The 24690-nt window shown below is 42.4% G+C and overlaps 1 protein-coding gene across 7 annotated transcripts in view; it reads left to right on the top strand.

Moving 5' to 3' along the window:
• The window catches only part of GUCY2C (guanylate cyclase 2C), a 118844-nt gene that overhangs the window by 47719 nt on the left and 46435 nt on the right, over positions 1-24690 (top strand). For all 7 annotated transcript variants that reach the window (XR_007921053.2, XR_011379003.1, XM_051850284.2 and 4 more), the window contains 6 exons: positions 1168-1279; positions 10489-10570; positions 13719-13824; positions 19990-20052; positions 20643-20714; positions 21114-21218. Coding sequence is in view for 5 of the 7 variants with exons in the window: in XM_051850284.2 (XP_051706244.1) it covers positions 1168-1279; positions 10489-10570; positions 13719-13824; positions 19990-20052; positions 20643-20714; positions 21114-21218 (540 nt within the window). In the remaining 2 variants the exon portion in view is untranslated. The remainder of the gene's footprint in view (positions 1-1167; positions 1280-10488; positions 10571-13718; positions 13825-19989; positions 20053-20642; positions 20715-21113; positions 21219-24690) is intronic.

The raw sequence follows: 24690 nt of genomic DNA, 5'->3' as shown, positions 1-24690 counted from the left end.
AAACAGAGAACTTTCATCCACTCCCCAAATGCTTACAACACCTAGGGCAGGGTCAGGCCCAGGCCAGAGTCAGCAGCTTCTAAAGCATCACCTATGTGGTTGGCAGGGACACAAGTACTTGAACCATCACCTGCTGCCTCCCAGGATGCACATAAATCAAGAAGCTGGAATTGAAAGTGCAGGTCAGATCAAATCCAGGCACTCTAGTATGGGGTAGGGGCATCCCAAGTAGCATCTTTTCCACTGCTCCAAATGCCTGGTCTAAGAGGTTATTTACAATCTGAGATAGTTCATTTTAGCTTTAAAATTCTGCCTTATATTGGGGTAGTATTCCTTAAGTATTTTCACACGTAGAATTCTTACTCTGAATATTCACTGTAATATATATGTTAAGCCATCCAAATAAATTAATAAAAAGATGGGATAACAAGTCTTTGCTAAAGATTGTTTATTCATTTCTACAACTAAAGATTTCAATGACATATTCTGTTGCTTCTCTCTTCTACAAAACTTAATAAATGCAGCAGTAATTTGAAGATTTATTAATATTTCCATTAGCAGATTACTTAGAAAAGAAACCTCTTATACAAACCAAATTAAATGGCATGTACAGAAAGCACATTAGAGCAAAGGGATAAGAGAGATTAGAAAATGAGGTAATTGATAGAATTTTAAAAATGCAGCATTATTTCAAGGCCCCTTGACATGTATCAGAGTGATATAATGGCTTTTAGCAGTAGTGCATTTTTCTCCAGAGAAGGTTTTTAAAAGCAACTTAAATGTTATGTAAGACACTGGTGCTTCTTTGGCCATGTGACTTGGAGCCAGCCATTTACTATTTTTTGGCTTCTATTTTAGCATTGATAAAATGAAAGACTTGAACTAGTTCTCTCAAGACCTAAAGACTCTGCATTGGGCAGGGTTTAACTGTAAAGTACATGGTCATAAAGAAATAGAAAACGAATAGGCGCACCAGGAATTTAAATCCGTACTCATGCTACGTACCAATGAGAAGATCCTAACTAGTTCTGAACTGGTTAATAATTACCTTGTTTCACTGAGAAGTGTTATGAAACTCAAGTACCACTGGGCAAGATAGTCAATCCCATCAGAAGTTTTTCTAAAATGTCTTTTTCTGTTCTTTTTTCTTTTTGCATGCTGACATAGTTCAAGGTTCTTTTGACTTATGACACTCGCGTGAATAACACTATCCCAGTGGATATGAGCCCCACATTCGTCTGGAAGAACCACAAACTTCCTAATGATATTCCGGGTCGGGGTAAGATACCTTAGTGAATTTTCATTACCTGAAATTGTTTTGATGGTAAGGAGAGCAAACCCTAAAGGTTATGCAGTTAGTCTGTGTTTAGCTTATTGTGTCAGCTAGATTTGCTGGTTTATAAATATAGACTTCTGTGTGCAATTAATGATATTGCAGCTGTGATCCAACACTCAAAATATCTTAATTAATTAATTTTTTGAAATGCAGAGTTACATGGAGACAAGAGGGAAAGACAGAAAGAGAGATCTTCTCTCTGCTGGCTCACCATCCAAATGGCTGCAATAGAGCCAGGAGACTCTTCCTGGTCTCCCAAGTTGGTGGCAGGGGCCAAGGCACTTGAGCCATCCTCCACCACTCTCCCAGATGCATTAGCAGGGAGCTGGATTGAAAGTGGAGCAGCCAGGCCATGAACAGGCACCTACATGTGATACTGGCATCACAGGCCACAGCTCAACCCACTGTGGTATAGTCGGTAAAGCTATTGCCTGTGGTGTCAGCATCCCATGTGGGCGCAGGTTCGAGTTCTGGCTGCTCCACTTCCAGTCCAGCTCTCTGTTATGGCCTGGGAAAGCAATAGAAGATGGCCCAAGTCCGTGGCCCCCGCACATCCCCTCCCCACCCCCTCACCCACGTGGGAAACCCAGAAGAAGCTCCTGGCTCCCGGCTTCAGATTGGCACAGTTCTGGCCATTGTGGCCATCTGGGGAGTGAACCAGTGGATGGAAGACCTCTCTCTCTCTTTCTCTCTGACTCTTCCTCTCTGTAACTCTGCCTTTCAAATAAATAAATAAATCTTTTAAAAAGTCATTCTAATTTAGCTATACTCTTTTTCTAAGAATTATTTATTTGAAAGAGAACAAGAGAAGGAGAAACAGAGAGAGAGGTCTTCCATCGGCTGGTCCACTCCCTAAATGGCACAATGGCAGGGGCTGAGCCAGGCTCAAGGCAGGAGCCAGTAGCTTCTTCCTGGTCTCCCACATGGGTGGCAGGGGCCCAAGAATTTGGGTCATCTTCTGATGCTTTTCCAAGGCCATTAGCAGGGAGCTGGATTGGAAGTGGAGCAGCTAGGACTCAAATTGTTGTCCATATGGTATGCCAGCTTTATAGGTGGCAGCTTTACCCACTAGTCCCTATACTCCTCTTTAAAATGTGTCCTACTCTACTATTCCATAGAAAACTAGGTTTCGAAATTGGTAAAAATGGGCACAGAGGTATATTTTCTTGCCCCATTTACATTTTGTTGCAATAAGCTCAAGAGACACATATCTCAGCAAGGAGCGCTGGCTACTCGAGGCTGAGGGGTGATCCGTGATCACGGCCTCCAAAGTTTTCCCCATTCCTTCATGGGACACAAGTTTGAATTGCAGTGATGCTTTATCCCCTACTTAAGATGAGGTTCTATCATGTCACAAGAAGCCCTGGCATGGTCAGGCCATCACAATGCAAGTTGGCAATGCAACCCTGAGTCACTGACCATCCATCAGCAAGTAGGGCCTATGAGGTTTCTCCTGGGCAAGAAGGCTCAAGACAGTCCATAACTGGCATATCCAGGCCTTACCCTTCTGGATAATAAGAATCCATGTTACTAATATATCTTTAGGAAAATTATAAATTTAAGCAAATACTTATATCCAAAGTTGCAAAAAAAGAAACATTAGTAAAATTACTTAGAAAAGCATGATATATTCATAAATGAATTACCATGCAATCAATTAAAAATAGTAATGTTAGGAAACTTATGTAAAGTAATGAAAAATTTAGTTTTTTAACAGGATTCTAACTTTGTAAAACAATGCAAAGACATAATATTGAAAAGAATTATGTTAAAATTCTAAAAGTAGCAGCTTCTAAGAAATACAAACCTGGAAGCTTTTCTTGATTTTTTATATTTTTCTGAAGTTTCCAAATTTTCCACAAAGACTCTGAATTAGGTTCTCAGTTTTTCGAAGTATTAAAAAATTATAGGCTGGGGCTGACACTATAGCACAGTGGATAAAGCCACCACCTGCAGTGCCAACATCCCATATGGGCTCTGGTTCAAGTCCCAGCTGCTCCACTTCCAAGCCAGCTCCCTGCTAATGTGCCTGGGAAAGCAGAAGATGTCCCAAGTCCTTGCGCCCCTGCATCCATGTGAGAGACCTGGAAGAAGTTCCAGTCTCCTGGCTTCGAATTGGCTCAGCTTCAGTCGTGGCCATTTAGGGAGTGAAACAGCAGATGGAAGCTCGCTTTCTCTCTCTTCCTTTCTGTAACTCTGCCTTTCAAATAAATAAATAAATCTTAAAAAAATTATAGGCTAGGAACATTTCTATTCCAGACCAGCTGCACAGCCAGAAACTGAAAACTTGACCCAATGAAAGAAGCGTCTCTGGTTCCACAGGCTTGCTTGTATCAAAACTGTAACTGTTTCTAGTCCTCTTCTCCTCCATGAGTCAAAACTGGTCCAAAAATGATTCCTATGTTTTTATCTCATAGTCATTAGTGGCTGACTTAAGAGAGTGTTGACAAGGTGGTGGGAAGGAATCATATTCTTCCAGACAATGACCCATCCTGAGCTGACTTCATATTTACTGCTATCATTGCTTTTTTAAAGCTCATTTTATTTAATGAGCCTATTTATTATCTTTAAAGTCATCATCTGTCTTTATTTTTCAACCAAACTTGATTTTGGAAAAACATCTCTTTTCTCATGGGCTTCTACAACTCTGTCTTCCTTTTGTAATTTTTTTAAAAAATTATTTAAGAAGCAGAGACAGAGAGAGAACTCTCATTCACTGGTTCAATCCCCAAATGCCTCAGAGTTGAAGCTGAATCTAGGAACTTAATTCAGGTGTCCCTTGAAAACGGCAGGAGCTCAATTATTTGAGCCGTCACCTGCTGCCTCTCATTAGTAGGAAGCTAAAATCAGGAGTTGGAGCTGGGAATTGAACCCAGATACTCCAATGTCAGACATGGGCATCCTGATCAGTATCTTAAATACGACACAAAATGCCTGCCCCATCTTGTAACTTTTTGAGTTAACTTTTTGCTCTTTAATTATAGTTCTCAGTGACTATGGTAGATTTGTAAATTTTAGCTATCCGAAGTTCTGATTTGTAAAGTGCAAACTTATCAAAAGCATTTGTTACATACTTAAAAGAGATTGCATCAAATATTTATATTAATACTATGAGGCTATATTATCCTAAGCAACTTCATTTCATCCTCAGTTAACCAGAAAACTCAGTTAGCCAGAGCTTTTCATCACTTAACTGTTACTACATTTAGTTGTAAACTTTACAAATAAAGCAACTCAGTCTCTCCAATAGTGTGTGAGTAAAATATGCATGCCTGTTTTTTTTTCTCTGTACATAACTGCAAACTAAATAAAGGAACATTTCACCATCACTCTTTGATTTAACAAAGATAGACTTAGTACCAGACAATGTTCCAGGTGCCTGGGATACAGCAAAGAACAGTGCAGATTTGGTTCCTGTCCTCACGGGAGCCCTCATCATCTGCTTCATGGATTACAGCAATGATGTCCAGCTGACTTCCCGCTTCAGTCCTGCCTGCCTCCAGTCCAACCCACACTGCCACCAGCATGAAGCATAAATCCAGTTGCATCACTGCACTGGTGCTAAACTCTGTCTAGCAGCACTTTACCTACAGAATAAAGTCCCAATGACTGAACATAACGCAAAGCATCCCCTGTCTTTCTACTTCTCTAGCTTTATTTTTCATCTTCCTGAAATCCCTTCTCTACTCTCTCAACGTCCTCCTATTTCTTTAAAGAGATATTGCAGCTTTATGCCACAGGTCTTTTGTATGCCACTTCCTGTCATTCCCCTGCACAAATGGTAAACAACCACTCATGAAGATTTACCTGTAGTCTAAGTTTTTGCTTAGCATTTCAAAAGTTTATTAAGGTTGTGCTTACCCGACCTGACTTCCTGCACAGTACTTATATCACACTTATCTGTTTACAAGTCTTTTTATGTCATGTACTTTTAAGGTCCGTTCTTTATTCATATCTCCTTCTCCAACATAGTTCCTTGGACCTAATGAATAAATTAATGAATGACATAATGAGATAACCATAAATAACTATCACAGTTATTCAAATAACTTGAATTTCCACTCGGGACTCCAGCACTAATCTACCTTGTGTTAATTTCAGTCCATTTATTTCTTTTCTAATTGTGAGTTCCTTTCTCTGTTAAATTAGATTTAACACACTCCTTCCAACAATGAATATAATGTCATATGACCCTAGGATTATAAACACATTCTACATTAATTGTGAAATGGATTAAATAGAATGTGATAACCACAGTAGCCACCAGAAGGCAGCATAAGCTTAACCTTAGAACTAATGAGAAACTGCAGCTTAGCTAACACAAAATAAAGTGTTGAATTGAAAACTACTATATTTAAGTAGGAGATGGTGTACTGAAATACAGTTTGTGATTATCATAATTGGGTCCCGTGCAGTGAGATGTTCACACTGTGGGAGGCAGGAATTGAGATGGTATAAGAAGTATACCATATACCCTTCAGTTCCTACTCTGGTCTGAGGGATGTGCAATTACAGCAGGTTGGTGAGTGGAGTTACCTGCACTGTTAACTTGTATTTCTGAAACACATTTTTTTGGGGGGGGTCTAGAGTTTGGGGTGTGAGAGTGGCAATGGTGGTCTCACCATTGATTGCAGTGACAAAGAGAATTCACAAAAGTCATGTGCAACTTCAACCTCAACAAATGAATTTATTTCTGCCCAGCCAAGAGTAGCAATTCATACCTTACATTTGTAGTGTTGGAATTTTCCTCTTAGCACAAAACAACATAATACATCATCAAAGGCAAAGTCACATGTTAGCAAACCATAAATTCTTCAAATCCATCCGTTATGAGAATGTGCTGCAGTATTTCCAAGCTAAACACCCCACCTCAGGGAAAATGATTCGTTCATTAGAAGGACATGAGTAATGAAACAAACATAGTTTAGAAATGCATATACAACATGTGAGCTAGGTCAAATGGAATACAAGTTTGTTGAATTTATTTATGCCTTTTTTTTTTTTTTTTTTTGACAGGCAGAGTTAGACAGTGAGAGAGAGAGACAGAAAGACAGAGAGAAAGGTCTTCCATTTTCCATTGGTTCACCCCCCAGGTGGCCGCTACAGTCGGCGCGTTGTGGCCGGCGCGCTGTGCCAGTCCGAAGCTAGGAGCCAGGTGCCGCCTCCTGGTCTCCCATGTGGGTGCAGGGCCCAAGGACCTGGGCCATCCTCCACTGCACTCCCAGGCCACAGCAGAGAGCTGGACTGGAAGAGGAGCAACCGGGACAGAATCCGGTGCCCCGACTGGGACTAGAACCCAGGGTGCTGGGGCTGCAGGTGGAGGATAAGCCTAGTGAGCCGCGGCACTGGCCTATTTATGTATTTTAATATATGGGCACTTTTTTCCTCCCATTTTCTCAAACATTAAGTTGAGCAAGGTCAAGATTTGACTTAATTATATTTTATTCTGCCATTCTTATTGATACTGTACCAGGTCATGTGCTGAGTACTACAGACATAAGACTGAACACTTTGGACACAGACCATGTCCTGCCAGAGTTGGTACCATGGTCCCTGAGTACAAGGTAGCATTCTCCTTAAATAAAGAGGTCTTGGTGTCTCTTCAAGTGCACCTTTATTAACTGTGTTTTTAGCAAAGATAATTCATGCACATAATTTGATTTTTTATTTTGACAGGCAGAGTGGACAGTGAGAGAGAGAGAGAGAGAGAGTGAAAGGTCTTCCTTTTGCTGTTGGTTCACCCTCCAATGGCTGCCGTGGCCGTCGCGCTGCGGCCGGCACACCGCGCTGATCTGAAGCAAGGAGCCAGGTGCTTCTCCTGGTCTCCCATGGGGTGCAGGGCCCAAGCACTTGGGCCATCCTCCACTGCACTCCCTGGCCATAGCAGAGAGCTGGCCTGGAAGAGGGGCAACTGGGACAGAATCCGGTGCCCCGACCGGGACTAGAACCCCGTGTGCTGGCGCCGCAAGGCGGAGGATTAGCCTAGTGAGCCACAGCGCCGGCCCATGCACATAATTTGAAATCCAGGAGTACAGATATTCATTAGGAAAGTGTATTCCCAAGTCTGCACCCCCAGAATCTCGGTCATTTCAGCTTTTAGTTTTTTGCCTGTCTCCAAATAACATGCTTTAATTTCTTGACTTATGAACTTTAGATGTTATCCAGTTATTTTTTTGTATTGATAAATGAAGAGTTAGTTAATCTTAATTAGCTTTTCTTCTTTCTAACCTCTTCCCAATATAGTTATATCTTCTTTGTCAGTACACTCTTTGGATGTCTTTATCATTTTAATTTCTACATATGAGCTTCTATTGTTAATCTATCAATTGTATATAAAATGTTTTGCTCCCCTACTTAAAAAGATGAGGCTCTTAGTGCCTTTAATCCTTCATTCTACCACCTTTCCACTTCATAAATTGTTTTTAAATTTTTTTTTTTTAATTTGGGACACAAACGGAGAGAGAGCTTCTAACCACTCGTTCACTCTCCAAATGCCCACAATAGGCAGGGTTGAGCCAGGCTGAAGCCAGGAGTCAAGACCTCCCACACAGGGACTTAGCCACTGCCACTAACATGAGATGCAGGCATTCCAACCTGTGGCTTAACCACCAGGCCAAATGACTCTCATCCTGGAATACTTCTTTAATTTGGTATGGTTAATATTCATTTGGTAACCATAATAAAGCCCTCTGTCCTTTACAGATAAGTTGATTCTACAAGTTGAAAACTAGTAAATATTTTCCTTATTATTAGAATACAAAATATTATTTCTACAAAGCTAAACATTATGCTATAACATGTCTTCCTACATAGTGCCATTGTCCCCCTTTTGAACCACAAAACACGCCAAATGTTTTCTGTACCCCCACACCACACACAGATGGATCCTTTTTCATAATACCCAATTCTCAAAACTTGGCTGCATTTTATTTTGTTTCATTGTAGGACTATACCTTCCATGAACATTTTTCTCGAGTTTCTGGTTTCTTTGTTTTTTCCTGCTGTAAGAAAAACATGTCTTCTTCACCATATTGCCATTATTTTCCAACTTCTATTTCTACTGCTTGACATCTGTTGCATTTTTAATTCTTGAGTCCACTAACTTCCTATTCCAACAGGGTCCTGTTGTGGCCCATATGTGCCTTGACTTTGAAGCATAGTTTTAATATTTTTGTTGGCCTTCTCAAACTAGGCATTCCTTTATATACTCAGACTCCGCTTCAGTGTTTCTTTGGGTTAGAATCACATATTGTTGTATTCCATTTTCTTTTCTAAGAGTATCTCAACTTACTGTAGTTTCACAACTCTATCCACACTGTAGTGTTCCAACAACTAAGAGCACATTCTTCCTTGACTTCTCTCAGTAACCTAGAGATCTGGGAGGAGCCAGCGTGCAACACTGTCATTGTTAAATTCTACACTCCCCATATGTGCCTTGTATTTAAAAACAGTTTTCTCTGGGGCCAGCGCTGTGGCACAGTGGGTTAACGCCCTGGCCTGAAGTGCCAGCATCCCATATGGGCGCCGGTTCGAGACCCGGCTGCTCCACTTCCTGTCCAGCTCTCTGCTATGACCTGGGAAAGCAGTAGAAGATGGCTCTAGTCCTTGGGCCCCTGCACCCATGAGGGAGACCCGGAAGAAGCTCCGGCTCCTGGCTTCGGATCGGCACAGCTCCAGCCGTTGCGGCCATCTGGGGAGTGAACCAGCAGATGGAAGACCTCTCTCTCTCTCTCTCTCTCTCTCTCTCTGCCTCTCCTCTCTCTGTATAACTCTGACTTTCAAATAAATAAATAAATCAAAAAAATCATAAAAAAAAGTTTTCTCGGGGCGGGCGCTGTGGTGCAGTAGGTTAATCCTCTACCTGCAGTGCCAGCATCACATATGGGCACTGGTTCTAGTCCTGGCTGCTCCTCTTCCCATCCGGCTCTCTGCTATGGCCTGGGAAAGCAGTACAAGATGGCCCAAGCCCTTGGGTTCCTGCACCCGCGTGGGAGACCCGGAGGAAGCTCTGGCTCCTGGCACAGCTCCGGCCATTGGGGCCATCTGGGGAGTGAACTAGCGGATGGAATACCTTTCTCTCTGTCTCTCCCTCTCACTATCTGTAACTCTACCTTTCAAATAAATAGATATCTTTTAAAAATTAAAAAAAAATAAAAACAGTTTTCTCAGGCAGGCATTTGGCCTAGCTCTTAAGCTACCAAGTGGGACCCCTGCATCCCATATTGGAGTGCTGGAGTGCCTGGGTTTGAGTTTAAGCTGCACTCCCAATCCCAGTTTCCTGTTAATGCACAAATGGGAGGGAGCAGATGATGGTTCTAGTAGTTGGGTTCCTGCTACCTGTGTGGGAAACTGGATTGAGTTTCAGGCTCCGGATATTTGGGGAGTGAACCAGCAGATGGGAGCTCTATTTCTCTGGCCCTCAAATAATATATTTTTTAAAAAGTTGATGCTTTTTCCCCTCTCTGAAACCTCCTTAGGCATACTGGCATAGCCTTCTACCACCAAAATTATGTGTGTTCTTATCACATTTGATGATTCTTGTTAGAAAGAAAAGAGATGACTACACTCTGAGGAGAGCTGAAACAAACCCACTTTTCCTCTACATACGTCAGACAGCTTTCTTCAGAGATCAGGGACACAGGACCTTTCTTTATCACCAATGAAGAGATTGATAGAAGATGATTGCTTCTTTCAAGTACCTTTTCCAGCTGGTGGTATGGTGCAAGTTCAGCCACTGCTTACGATGCCAGCATCCCAGATGAGTGCTGGTTTGAGTTCCCATTGCTCCACTTCAGACCTAGCTCCCTCCTAATGCCCCTGAGAAAACAGCAGAGGGTAGCCTGAGTGCTTGGGCCACTGCCACCCATATGGTAGAGCCAGATGGAGTTCTAAACTCCTGGCTTTGGCCTGGCTCAGCCCCAGCCATTGCATCTGTTTGGGGAGTGAACCAGTAGATGTAAGATCTGTGTTTGTGTGTGTGTGTGTCTGTCTGTCTGTCTGTCTGTCTGTCTCTCCTCTCTGTAACTCTGCCTTTGGAGAAAAAGTCCCTTTTCACTTTCCCAATTATATGATGATTCAAGAAGCTTTGCACTTCCTTTGTTCCCTTCTGCAAGAGCCTCACCAGGGTGTTGCCTGTTGTGTCTCCCTCACAGGCCCTCAGATCATGTTGATCGCCATCTTCACACTCACGGGGATCGTGGTGCTGCTCCTGCTCATCGCCCTGCTGGTGCTGAGGTGCTGCCTCCCTGTTCCCCATCCTGCCTGGGCTTACCTTTCAGATAGGGATGGTGGAGGGAAGGGGGCAGTCTGAGGGCTGCTGATGACAACGTATTTTATAAAGAGACCTCTGGACGGATCTAAGACGGCAACAGCATGCTCCATCAAGGACCATAGAAAGAGTAGAATGCTAGAAAGAATGGAACGGAGCCTTTGGGGCAGAGATGCCTGCACTCAGGTCCCACCTCTCTGATTTGCCAGTTGGGTGCTCTGAATCCACTGCTTAGCCACTTCAGCAGGTTTCTTGGTTTCAATTTCTTCTCTGCACCACTGTAAGGATTAGAAATGAGGCATGGATAAAGACTACCATATCATAAGTATGATCTAAATGAAAAGAGCTGTTTCTATTGTTTCACTGGTAAACTGTGAAAAACTGAAAAAAATCACTGTACAAGGGGGTCTCCCAAAAGTTTATAGAAAATGCCTGTTAAAAATGCATGGGCATCAAAATATACATAGTTTTTTTTAAAGACTTATTTATTTGAAAGCCAGAGTTACAGAGAGGCAGAGGTACACACACACACACACACACACACACACAGAGAGAGAGAGAGAGAGAGAGAGAGAGAGAGAAAGGGAGAAAGGGAGAGAAAGAGGTCTTCCATCCATTGGTTCACTCTCCAGATGACAACAGCCAGAGCTGTGCAGATTCGAAGCCAGGAGCCAGGAGCTTCCTCCTGGTCTCCCATGCAGGTGCAGGGGCCCAAAGACTTGGGCCATCTTCTACTGATTTCCCAGTACATAGCAGAGAGATGGATTGGAAGTGGAGCAGTTGGGTCTTGAACTGGCGCCCATATGGGATGCCAACACTGCAGGCGGCGACTTTACCTGTTACATCACAGTGCCGGCCCCAACAATTACTTTCCTTACCTGAGATCATAACATCATTATCTATTAATTTCTTCAAAGCTTTGAAGTTTTGTTGAAACCTTTAAAACAATAACAGTTGAAACTCCACATGAGATAGACCCTATCTTTGCATATCATTTCAGATAGAGTTTTAAATTTATATTTTGTGTCTGGAAAGTCAACTGTCCCAATATTATCTCCTAACTGGCTTTTAATGTCACCTCTGTCATATTCCAAGTTCCCACACTGGCTTGTGTCGATTCTGGTATCATTATTCTTTTCTATTGATCTATTTGTTCATCCTGAGTTTGCCTTTGTCTTACTTTGTTCATCATTTCATGAACTCCAAGTCACCTTTTCAAGGTCACTCATAATGCCTTTCCAAATGTCCCCAAAGCAGGAATGAGTATTTTCTTTCTATCCTTCTGAATATTCTTCTATTAAATGTACATATAATAACACATTATTGATCAGTCAATCGACACGGGGGCACCTAGGATCAGTATCATGACCTTGAAGATACCCAGGCTCCCATTTCTGTACCCCAGGAAGCTCAGGGTACTCAGTAGAGCTGAGTGTCTTTCATATTGCATTTGGCGATGCTATCAGTCATTTGCTATTTTTCTTGAATAGGCTTCAGAAATGGAAAACTACACGAATCACACTTATCTGACAGGCTCCTTGTGGACACATCATTGCTCTAGCTGGTAGGGAATCCCTGCTTTTGCCTCTCATGCTTGGAGACAGTGGGAAAAGCCTGTTAGTGTCTTTTATCTCATGATTTGACCCTACCTTAGGTTGATACCCATTTGGATTTTGTTTTTAGAGAAGCTGTGGTTTCTGCTTGCTCTTGACTAAATGATCAGTACACATTATAGACTCTCTCCTATATTTTCGAGCAACACAAGTTACAGGAGGCAAGCTCTGCCTTCAGGTTGGAGAAAACAATGTACTTCCTTTCCTAGAGAAAACTTCAACCAATATTGACAGGCTAGGCACTCACATTATGAGAAAGTACAGTGAGGCACAGACCAAAGGTGCAATACACACAGAAAACTGTTGTCTGGTTTAGTTAGTGCCATGGTTTGTTCCAAAAGGCTCATTTGCTAAAGGCTGGGTCCCCAATGTGGCAGTATGAAGAGATGGAGGAACCTTTAAGATACAGGACTTTGTGGAAGTAACTACCTCACTGGGAGCATTGCCTTCAGAAGGCATTAAAGGGTTGATACCTGATTCTAACTCCTGACTTCAACTTCCTGCCAATGCAGACCCTGGAAGACAGTGGTGATGGCTCAAGTAAATAGGTTGCTGCCACACTTGTGGTAGATTTGGATTGAGTTATTGGTCCCTGGCTTCCATCTGGCCCTCCCAATTGTTATGTGCATTTGGGGTATAAACCAGTGGAGGGGAGTGTGTTCTCTCTCTCTCTCTCTCTATCTCTGTATGTGTATATCTGTCTCTGCATTGTTCTGTTTCTAAAATAAAATTAGAAAGAGCCGGTGCCGCGGCTAACTAGGCTAATCCTCTGCCTGTGGCGCCGGCACCCCGGGTTCTTGTCCCGGTTGGGGCACTGGTTCTGTCCCGGTTGCTCCTCTTCCAGTCCAGCTCTCTGCTGTGGCCTGGGAAGGCAGTGGAGGATGGCCCAAGTGCTTGGGCCCTGCACCTGCATGGGAGACCAGGAGGAAGCACCTGGCTCCTGGCTTCGGATAAGCGCAGCACACCGGCCATAGCGGCCATTTGGGGGGTGAACCAATGGAAGGAAGACCTTTCTCTCTGTCTCTCTCTCACTGTCTGTAACCTCTCTCTCTGTCTCTCTCTCACTGTCTAACTCTGTCAAAAATAAAAATAAAATAAAAAAAGACACAGTTGAGTAAAAGGAATTGGCTTACCTGGGAATCTAGTATATTCTCTGATGGTTTAAAAATTAATTTTTTGTCTCCCAAGGTTATCAGTTTTATCTTTTTCCACACTCTTTAAATGCCATCAGTTCAGATTCCATATTACAGTAAAGGGCTGCCTTAGTGAAGCACCTGGGAAAGTAAAAAGAAAAGAGAGTAGAAGAGCTCAGCAGAAATGCTTACAGGTCCTGAACGCCCACACCTGCCAGTCTGGAGAACATGGAGTTACACCATTGAGCTAACCTCGGTCACCACACATCCACACAAGGGTACCAGGGTTCTAAATTTCTCCCAGCATTCAGAAACTGAATGGCATGGACACTTAAAAAAGCGGTTGACTGGCTCTACTCTTTTCACAGAAAATATAAAAGAGATCATGAACTTCGTCAGAAAAAATGGTCCCACATTCCTCCTGAAAATATCTTTCCTCTGGAGACCAACGAGACCAACCAAGTCAGCCTGAAGGTAAGGTCTGCCTATCGAGGAATGATGAAATTTGCTGCGTATTTGACAAGAGTTGGGGGACGTGGCAGAAAATGTGCCAAGCAGGGATAGCTTGTTCGCGAATCAGAGACTTACAGGATTCTTTTTTTTTTTTTTTTTGACAGGCAGAGTGGACAGTGAGAGACAGACAGAGAGAAAGGTCTTCCTTTGCCATTGGTTCACCCTCCAATGGCCACCGTGGCCAGCGCGCTGCGACCGGCGCTGATCTGATGGCAGGAGCCAGGTACTTATCCTGGTCTCCCATGGGGTGCAAGGCCCAAGCACTTGGGCCATCCTCCACTGCACTCCCCGGCCACAGCAGAGAGCCGGCCTGGAAGAGGGGCAACTGGAACAGAATCCGGCACCCCGACCAGGACTAGAACCCGGTATGCCGGCGCCGCAAGGCAGAGGATTAGCCTAGTGAGCCACGGCGCCGGCCATACAGGTTTTCTAATGTTCGGCTTCTTAGCTTTTGCTTGATTCCACACTGCCCTAAATGCCAGCCAGTTGATCACCTCGGCAAACACCTCAGTGGACGCTGAGGTGGGATATGACTCATCCTTTGCCTCTAACCTGGAAGAGAAATGCTCCTGGACATACCAGGAGCTTGTCCTGAAAGAGATGTAGGAATGGACAGGACATTGTTGTCTCCCTAAACCTTGGGTCCCAGTAGGCCCATTCTGAGACTCCATAACTTTTCTTGTTCATTGCTAAAGGTGTCTGCTGCTGGGTGCCCATGATATCCTTCAACTGGGCGGTGTGAGCAGCTCTATGAGCACTCACCCCCATCCCCTGCAGTCAGCGCTCCAACTGTTTGCTCATCTATTCACACGGAATCTGTGAAGCAAGCTTTATCACCATCGCTTTACGGATGAGGAAGCTGAAGGACAAAGGATTAAGACTGTGCAAGGTCACTTACAGCTAGTAAGACTACTACAAATTGCCACAGCTTACACTGACTGAGTACTTATTACAGGTTCAACATATTGACTCATTTCATCTTTCCCTGGCCCATGAGATAACATGGCTGGAATTCCAGGACCATGGCTACAGTCTGAACTCAGACTTTCTCACTGCAATGCCTAAGGCCATAGCACTTACCATAAACAAGATAATTGCCATGGCTTTTCTATCAAAGCATACTGGGAACAGATGGAGACCTAGGACTTTCACACCCCAATCCCCCATCCTTGGGATAGGGCCAAGCCAATAAAGCAGTGTGATTGGAGATGCCTTCTTGCTCTAAATCAGCAGGAACAAAAATGCAGCATGAGCCGGGTTTGTCTCTGGAGCCTCCCTACCAGGTCTTGACACTGTACCCTGAGTTCTGCATACTTCCGTTTAGCACCCTTTTGACTGTACACGGACCAGGCCTTCCTTTCTCTAAAATTCCAGACGCTCCAAAATGACCCTCCTGCTGCATTTTGTACCTCGCAGCCATTCTCTTTACCAAGACCAATCTGTCTCAGACAAGTGTCAGGATGAAATCAACCTTGTAGCAGAGATTCACAGGAAGGCATAAATGACTGATAGACTATTGGGTTTCTAAAGACAGAATTTGTTGACCAAAATGACTAGCTAGATGATTTAGACAGATTAAATTTAAGAATTTATTTGACCAAGAAGTGATTCATAAATCAGGTAGCACTCACAACTGGGATTGAGAAAGCTCTAATTTTTTTTTTTATCTTTTATTTAATGAATATAAATTTCCAAAGTACGACTCATGTGTTACAATGGCTTCCCCCCCCATACCGTTCCTCCCACCCACAACCCTCCCCTTTCCCACTCCCTCTCCCCTTCCATTCACATCAAGATTCATTTTCGATTATCTTAATATACAGAAGATCAGCTTAGTATACCTTAAGTAAGTATTTCAACAGTTTGCTCCCACACAGAAACATAAAGTGAAAAATAATAGATGATTTTTTTAAAATGATGATGAAATCAGATCAGACCTATTGTCATGTTTAATCCCAGTGAGAGTCAAGTTGGGAATTGAAAATTTCTTTCTTTTTTTTTTTTTTTTTTTTTTTTTTTACAGAAGATCAGTTTAGTGTACATTAAGTAAAGATTTCAGTCGTTTGCACCCCCATAGAAACACAAAGTGAAATATACTGTTTGAGTACTCGTTATAGCATTAAGCCTCAGTGTACACCACGTTAAGGACAGAGATCCTACATGAGGAGTAAGTGCACAGTGACTCCTGTTGTTGACTTTACCAATTGACACTCCTGTTTATGGCATCAGTAATCTCCCTATGCACCAGTCATGAGTTTCCAAGGCTATGGAAGCCCCTTGAGTTCTCCGACTCTTATCTTGTTTAGACACGGTCATAGTCAAAGTGGAGGTTCTCTCCTCCCTTCAGAGAAAGGCACCTCCCTCTTTGAAGACCTGTTCTTTCCACTGGGATCTCACTCACAGAGATCTTTTTGCCAGAGTGTCTTGGCTTTCCATGCCTGAAATACTCTCATGGGCTTTTCAGCCAGATCCGAGTGCCTTTAGGGCTGATTCTGAGGCCAGAGTGCTATTTAGGACATCCGCCATTCTATGAGTCTGCTGAGTATCTCACTTCCCATGTTGGATCACTCTCCCCTTTATTTATTCTATCGGTTGGTGTTAGCAGATACTAGACTTGTTTATGTGCTCCCTTTGACTCTTAGTCCTTTCATTATGATCAATTGTGAACTGAAATTGATCACTTGGAGTAGTGAGATGGCATTGGCACATGCCACCTTGATGGGATTGAATTGGAATCCCCTGGTATGTTTCCAACTCTACCAATTGGGGCAAGTCAGCCCGAGCATGCCCCAAATTATACATCTCTTCCCTCTCTTATTCCCACTCTTATGTTTAACAGGGATCACATTTCAGTTAATTTTCAACACTTAAGAATAACTGTGTGATAATTACAGAATTAAACCAGTCATATTAAGTAGAACAGACAAAAAAAAATACTATGAGGGATAATGTATTAAGTTGTCCATTAGCAGTCAGGGCTATGCTGATCAAGTCACCATTTCTCATAGTGTCCATTTCACTTCAGGAGGTTTCCTTTTTGGTGTTGAGTCAGTTGTCACTGATCAGGGAGAACATATGGTATTTGTCCCTTTGGGACTGGCTTACTTCACTCAGCATGATGTGTTCCAGATTCCTCCATTTTGTTGCAAATGACTGGATTTCGTTGTTTCTTACTGCGGTATAGTACTCTAAAGAATACATATCCCATAATTTCTTTATCCAGTCTACCGTTGATGGGCATTTAGGTTGGTTCCAGGTCTTGGCTATTGTGAATTGTGCTGCAATAAACATTAGGGTGCAGACCGCTTTTTTGTTTATCAATTTAAACTCCTTTGGGTAAATTCCAAGGAGTGGGATGGCTGGGTCAAATGGTAGGTTTATATTCAGGTTTCTGAGGAATCTCCAGACTGATTTCCATAGTGGCTTGACCAGTTTGCATTCCCACCAACAGTGGGTTAGTGTCCCTTTTTCCCCACATCCTCGCCAGCATCTGTTGTTGGTAGATTTCTGCATGTGAGCCATTCTAACCGGGGTGAGGTGAAACCTCATTGTGGTTTTGATTTGCATTTCCCTGATTGCTAGTGACCTTGAACATTTTTTCATGTGCCTATTGGCCATTTGGATTTCCTCTTTTGAAAAATGTCTATTGAAGTCCTTGGCCCATCTCTTAAGTGGGTTGTTGGTTTTGTTTTTGTGGAGTTTCTTGATCTCTTTGTAGATTCTGGTTATTAACCCTTTATCTGTTGCATAGTTTGCAAATATTTTTTCCCATTCTGTCGGTTGTCTCTTCACTCTCCTGACTGTTTCTTTTGCAGTACAGAAACTTCTCAATTTGATGCAATCCCAATAGTTGATTTTGGCTTTGACTGTCTGTGCCTCCCGGGTCTTTTCCAGAAATTCTTTGCCTGTGCCAATATCTTGAAGGGTTTCTCCAATGTTCTCTAATAACTTAATGGTGTCAGGACGTAGATTTAGGTCTTTAATCCACGTTGAGTGGATTTTTGTGTAAGGTGTAAGGTAGGGGTCTTGCTTCATGATTCTGCACGTGGAAATCCAGTTTTCCCAGCACCATTTATTGAATAGACTGTCCTTGCTCCAGGAATTAGTTTTAGATCCTTGATCAAATATAAGTTGGCTGTAGATGTTTGGGTTGATTTCTGGTGTTTCAATTCTGTTCCATTGGTCTATCCATCTGTTTCTGTACCAGTACCATGCTGTTTTGATTACAACTGCCCTGTAGTATGTCCTGAAGTCTGGTATTGTGATGCCTCCGGCTTTGTTTTTGTTGTACAAGATTGCTTTAGCTATTCGAGGTCTCTTGTGCCTCCATATGAATTTCAGCATCATTTTTTCTAGATCTGCGAAGAATGTCTTTGGTATCTTGATTGGGATTGCATTGAATCTATAAATTGCTTTTGGGAGAATGGATATTTTGATGATGTTGATTCTTCCAATCCATGAGCATGGAAGATTTTTCCATTTTTTGGTATCCTCTTCTATTTCTTTCTTTAAGGTTTTGTAATTTTCATCGTAGAGATCTTTAACGTCCTTGGTTAAGTTTATTCCAAGGTATTTGATTGTTTTTGTAGCTATTGTGAATGGGATTGATCTTAGCAGCTCTTTCTCAGTCATGGCATTGCTTGTGTATACAAAGGCTGTTGATTTTTGTGCATTGATTTTGTATCCTGCCACTTTGCCAAACTCCTCTATGAGTTCCAATAGTCTCTTAGTAGAGTTCTTTGGATCCTCTAAGTACAGAATCATATCGTCTGCAAAGAGGGATAGTTTGACTTCTTCCTTCTTGATTTGTATTCCTTTGATTTCTTTTTCTTGTCTGATGGCTCTGGCTAAAACTTCCAGAACTATGTTAAATAGCAGTGGTGAGAGTGGGCATCCCTGCCTGGTGCCAGATTTCAGTGGAAATGCTTCCAACTTTTCCCCATTCAATAGGATGCTGGCTGTGGGTTTTTTATAAATTGCTTTGATTATATTGAGGAATGTTCCTTCTATACCCAATTTGCTTAGAGTTTTCATCATGAAAGGATGTTGAATTTTATCAAATGCTTTCTCTGCATCAATTGAGATAATCATATGGTTTTTCTTCTGCAGTCTGTTAATGTGGGAGAAAGCTCTAATTTTAATACTAGAAAGAGGAGAACTCTTTAGAAGTCAGTGTTCTGTTGGCCAGCACCGCAGCTCACTAGGTTAATCCTCCACCTGCAGCGCCGGCACCCCAGGTTCTAGTCCCAGCTGGGGCACTGGTTCTGTCCCGGTTGCTCTTCTTCTAGTCCAGCTCTCTGCTGTGGCCCGGGAACACAGTGGAGGATGGCCCAGGTGCTTGGGCCCTGCATCTGCATGGGAGACCAGGAGGAAGCACCTGGCTCCTGGCTTTGGATTGGCGCAGTGTGCCAGCCGTAGCAGCCATTTGGGGTGGGGGGTGAACCAATGGAAGGAAGACCTTTCTCTCTGTCTCTCTCTCTCACTGTCTAATTCTGCCTGTCAAAAAAAAAAAAAAAAAAAAAAGTCAGTGTTCTGTCTTGAGACCAGAAATCATTAAGAGGCAGGCCAAGAGCTGCATCTTCTCTACAGGGTTCTGTGGGGGAGACACTATGTTCAACATTAAACATTTTTTTAAAAAATTAATTGCCAACACATAAATATCACAGGATAGCATTTAGGAATCCACACTGCCAGCTTCTTTGGATATATCAGATGATCTGACCACTCCAGTCTGAACCCAGAATTGATGAGACTTGCACCTCTTAACCTGGCCCAGGTTCCTCATTCGCATCCTTCTCTAACATCATCTGTAGCTACAGGTGATAATTCCCACTAGAAGGGGCAGGGGGAGAAGGAAGCAAAGAAAAGCCCCAACTGACATAATGCTCCCAAAGGAGGGGGAAAACTTAGACAATTATGAGAGCTGCAGATCCCTGGCAAGAAGACAGTGTTAGGGTGAGAAGGTGAGTAATAAGCAAAAAAGACAGGTTGATCTCTGTGGCTTCTCTGGGAGCCTGCCCAGCATTCTGGGGAGCAAACAATACAGCCAGCCCACCTGGAAAAGCCTCTCGGCTCTCAGTCATGGAGCTTCTGGAATAATCAGATGTTTTTTTTTTTTTGTGGCAGATTGACGATGACAGGCGACGAGATACAATCCAGAGTCTACGACAGTGCAAATATGACAAAAAGGTGACTCCTGCTTCCCCTGCTTCTGGGAACTCTCAGTCACCGGGGTGTTCTGGCCTTCTGGCCCATGGTTCCCCAGCCCCTGATACCGGCAGCACAATGGATGGGAGTGGGGTGGTAACCAGGTTGCTCTGGGTACAAGCTCCATGTTCTTGGAGCTTGACAGAGATGGGCAGGGCTCTGCTTCAAGGGTCACAAAACTCACAACCCTGCAGAAATCAAAGGAAAAATAGAATTGGGGGGAAAGGTGGAGTGCAGGAAGGAAAAGGGAAGATAAAAGAGATTTAGAGCAGTCAGGACAACTTTAGTATTAGATTTTTGTCCTGTTGCTAAGAACTAGGACAATCCGTGCACCTCCCTTCCTTCTTCCTGCCTCCCTCCCTCCCTCCCTTCCTCCCATTTAGTCATTCTTAAAGAAACATTCAAATCTGAGCTACCATATCCCAGGTACCAGGTACGACAATAAAAATGTCAATCAAATACTGTCACCACTCTCAAGAGCTCACAATCTACTAGGACATGAAATAGCTTATAATATACATATAAGGAATTACACTATAATAATTTCTCTGTAATGTAACTGATCTTTGCAGCGAGTGATTCTCAAAGATCTCAAGCACAGCGATGGTAATTTCACTGAGAAACAGAAGATAGAATTGAACAAGGTATGTGTTCCTTACTTCCAGCCCCTCAGAACTGGCTCTGCTCTGCTTCTTCTGAACAGGGGGTCCCTGGGGAGGTGTTATTGTAGATGCTAACGGGGAATTCACAGGCTAAGAAATGAATGACCTTGCGTCTTATTGAAAATTCTACTAAGACATGTTGGAGAGTTAGGTCTGGTGACATAGAACATTTTGGAAATATGCAAATGTGTCCTAGAATATGAATACAAATCCTCTTAGTGACAAGGAAAAGACAGTTGAGTAAGATGTAAGAAATGAGTACTGACATTCAGCTTAATGAAAGCAATACATTTTCCCCAAAATGTAAAACAGAGCATGTTTTCTGGGCATATTAACACGAGTACTCCTTTGTGACTGACTTCTTAAACAAACGTATTCTAGTTGCTTCAGATTGACTACTACAACCTGACCAAGTTCTATGGCACAGTGAAGCTTGATTCCAGGATCTTTGGGGTGATCGAATACTGTGAGAGAGGATCCCTCCGGGTAAGAAACCACATTTCCAATTTCCCAAGGAGTCAACCATAGAAAAAAATAGGTGCATTTCTATTCAACACACCTTTTAAATTATTCACCCAGTGAAATAATTTTAGAGAGTCTTTAGGAAAAGTTGGTGGGCCCCTATATGTTCCATACCAGCTCACTCAGATTTTACCAATCAGCCCTATTGTATCTTTACAAACAAGCCCACAAATATTTGGAAAAGGAGTGTAGATTTGGAAAAAAAATAACAGAAGTGGAAAAAATTATTACTTACAAATAGATTCTATTTTACTTGAATACTTGCATTTATATTAAAAGAGAAATTAATGATTTCTTATGATGGCACCAAGTGAACATAAGAAAACTTGTTCATGCAACCTTCTCTACTGCTGTCTAAATACCCAGCCCCCTCCTGTGTTGTGAAGGGCAGAGGATAACCTGGGCCAGCTGAGCAAGTCCAAAGTAGAAAGAGGAACTGAAACCATGTTGAATTCATGGGAAGTTCACTGGAAAGACCAAGTGTTAACCCAGGATTATCAAATCATCACATAGTTCAGCAGGTCAAGCAGAATTCATTTACAAAAAGCCAATCAGGTGTCAAGCAGTGGCAGGAATTGAAAGGGCGGAAATGGGAAGGAATCCAAAACAGTGGCTTTAAAGACCATTGCAATATTTACACCTTGACTTCAGCAGTTTCTGGACCTGTGCTGTGAGGGCTTTGAGCCTTTCAGATACCTTTCACATATATACACACATACATCAAGATACTCTGGCTTTGTTGTTGTTGATTTTAAAGATTTATTTATTTGAAAAGCAGAATTACAGAGAAGGGGTAGAGGGAGGGAGGGGGAGAGAGAGAGAGAGAGAGAGAGAGAGAGAGAGAGAGAGAGAGAGAGAGATCTTCTATCTATTTGTTTACTCCTCACCTGGCCATTAATGGCTGGGGCTGAGCCAAGCTGAAGCCAGGAAGTCAGGAGCTTCATCGGGGTCTCCCACATGGATGCAGAGGCCCAAGGCCTTGGGCCATCTTTTGCTGCTTTTCCAAGGTGCATTAGCAGGGAGCTGGATTAGAAGTAGAGTAGCCAGGACCCAAACCGGCGCCCATATGTGATGGTGACATTGCAGGTGGCCAGCAACAGTGCCACAACTCCAGCCCCAGAATATGGCTTTGGATGTCCATATCCCATATAGCAGTGCCTAGGTTCAAGTCCTGGCTCCACTTCCAAATCCAGTTTCTTGCTAATATGTAGGCTGGGAGGCAGTGGTGATGGCTCAAGGGTTTGGGTTCCCACTACCTATGTGGAAATCCCAGCTTGAGTTCTGGGCTCCTGGCTTCAGCCTGGCCCAGCCCTAGACACTGTGGGCATTTGGGGAATGAACCAGTAGAGGAACATATTTTTCCCTGTTTCTATGTCTCTCTGCCTTTCAAATAAAATTTTGCTTGATTCTTAAAATAAGTAAAATAACCACATGTCCTCTCCTACAACAAAGACAGACTGGTGCCAGTAGCATCTCTGGCAACTTTAAAGAAGTCTAAATATTAATAATTCAGTGAAAATTAAAAATAACTTGTTAAATAAATCACTTGGAAATTTTAATTTTTCAATCAGCTTTAACTATAAAAAAAGAACTAGCTTTCCAAATGTATGGCATAAACTCAAACTTATCCTCAAAGAAAAAAAAATCATAACCCTAAATGCTACTTTTTCTTTCTTTTAAAAAATTAATCTAAGTACTCAAAATTTAGAAGAATAACTATGATCTAAGGAAAATAAGTTTTTAAATATCAATCATTATAAAACAAATAAAATAGATTTTTAAATTCATTAATTTTTAAAGATTTATTTATTTATTTATTTGAAAGGCAGAGTTAGAGAGAGAGAGAAAGGTGAGACAGAGAGATCTTCCATCCACTGGTTCACTCCCCAAGTGGCTGCCATGACTAGGGCTAGGCTAGGCTGAAGCCAGAAGCTTCTTCCAGGTCTCCCACATGGGTGTAGGGGCCATAGCATTTGGGCCAGCTTCCACTGCTTCCCTAGGCCATTAGCAGGGAGCTGGATCAGAATTGGAATAGCTGGGACTTGATCTGGCACCCAAATGGGATGCTGGCTCTGAAGGTTATGGCTTTACCTGCTGTGCCACAGTGCTGGCCCCATACTCATGAATTAAAAAAAAAAAAAAATATATATATATATATATATCACACACACACACACACACACATATATATAACACAAAAGCCCCTTACTTCTAATTATGATTTTGTAGAGACATATGAAGATACAACAATGGGAATAAAAAAGGCAGTGAAAATATGCTTTTAATTGTGAAAGAATATTTCATGATGATTAAGTTATCATCTTTAAAAAGAGAAGGGGCAAGCATTTTGCATAGCAGTTAAGCCACTGGTTGGGACACCTGCATCCCATTTCGGAGTGCCTAGGATTGAGTCCTAGCTCTGCTTCTGATTCCAGCTTCCTGCTAATGTGCATTCTGGGAAACAACAGATGATGCTGAATTCCCTGATTAAAAACACTTGTCCAGTTTTGATGAGACAGAGCATTCAGGGCAGCCACTTGGTCATCAGGCTTCCCAACCCATTCTCATTCCTTTACCATCCCTGTCTGAAATAAGAACTGGGATTTGGGATGCTGTGGCTATCTCCTGCTCATCAACTTGTGGTCAATGCCACAATATTTATGTGGAAAAGAAAAACAATATAGTCATATACTACATACCGACCTTTTGGTGAGACAGTGGTCTCTAGATTGTAATGAAGCTAAAAATTCCTATTACTTAGTGATGTAGCTGTCAGAACATCATAGCACAATGCATTACTCACTTGTTTGTGGCAGTGCTGTTGTCTGCAAGGCCACTGCACTATCAGTCATGTAAAAGTACAGCTCATATCCTTATGCACATACAGGCCATAATGCTTGATCATGCTAATGCATGACTGTGTTACTGTTTTATATGTTTTCTATATGGGAATATTTCAAAAAGTTAATGGAAAGTGTATATTATGAAAAAAAACTATGTGAATTTCAAATACTTTTTTCACCAAAATAAACTTATATTTGAATTCCATTTTCCCCAGAACTTTTACCTGTGCACTATACTTTTTAATAATTACTTTAGAGCATACACCCACTACTTCATTAAAAAAAAAAAGTTACTGTAATTAGTGTGCCCTGTTACACCAGCAGCCGCTCCAGACATCTTGGGTTTACCACGGTCTTTTGGCTGCATCCTATGTTCTTCTGCTTGATTTGATCTCATGTTAGTTTGCTCATCATAGCCACAGGAGAGATAGGCTATACTCTACAGCCAACATGTACAGCAGGCTATTGTGCTAGATCATCTACGTGTAAGTGCACACAATGGCAAAATCGCCTACCAATGCATTTCTCAGAATGTGTTCCGATCAAATGATGTGTGACCCTCTGTGTCCATGAAAACCTGCTCATGATTTGAA

This window comes from Oryctolagus cuniculus, chromosome 9 (assembly GCF_964237555.1).
Source record: "Oryctolagus cuniculus chromosome 9, mOryCun1.1, whole genome shotgun sequence".
NCBI classification, from domain to species: domain Eukaryota; kingdom Metazoa; phylum Chordata; class Mammalia; order Lagomorpha; family Leporidae; genus Oryctolagus; species Oryctolagus cuniculus.
The sequence above is the reverse complement of the archived record's forward strand: the minus strand, read 5'-3'. Positions and strand labels throughout refer to the sequence as shown.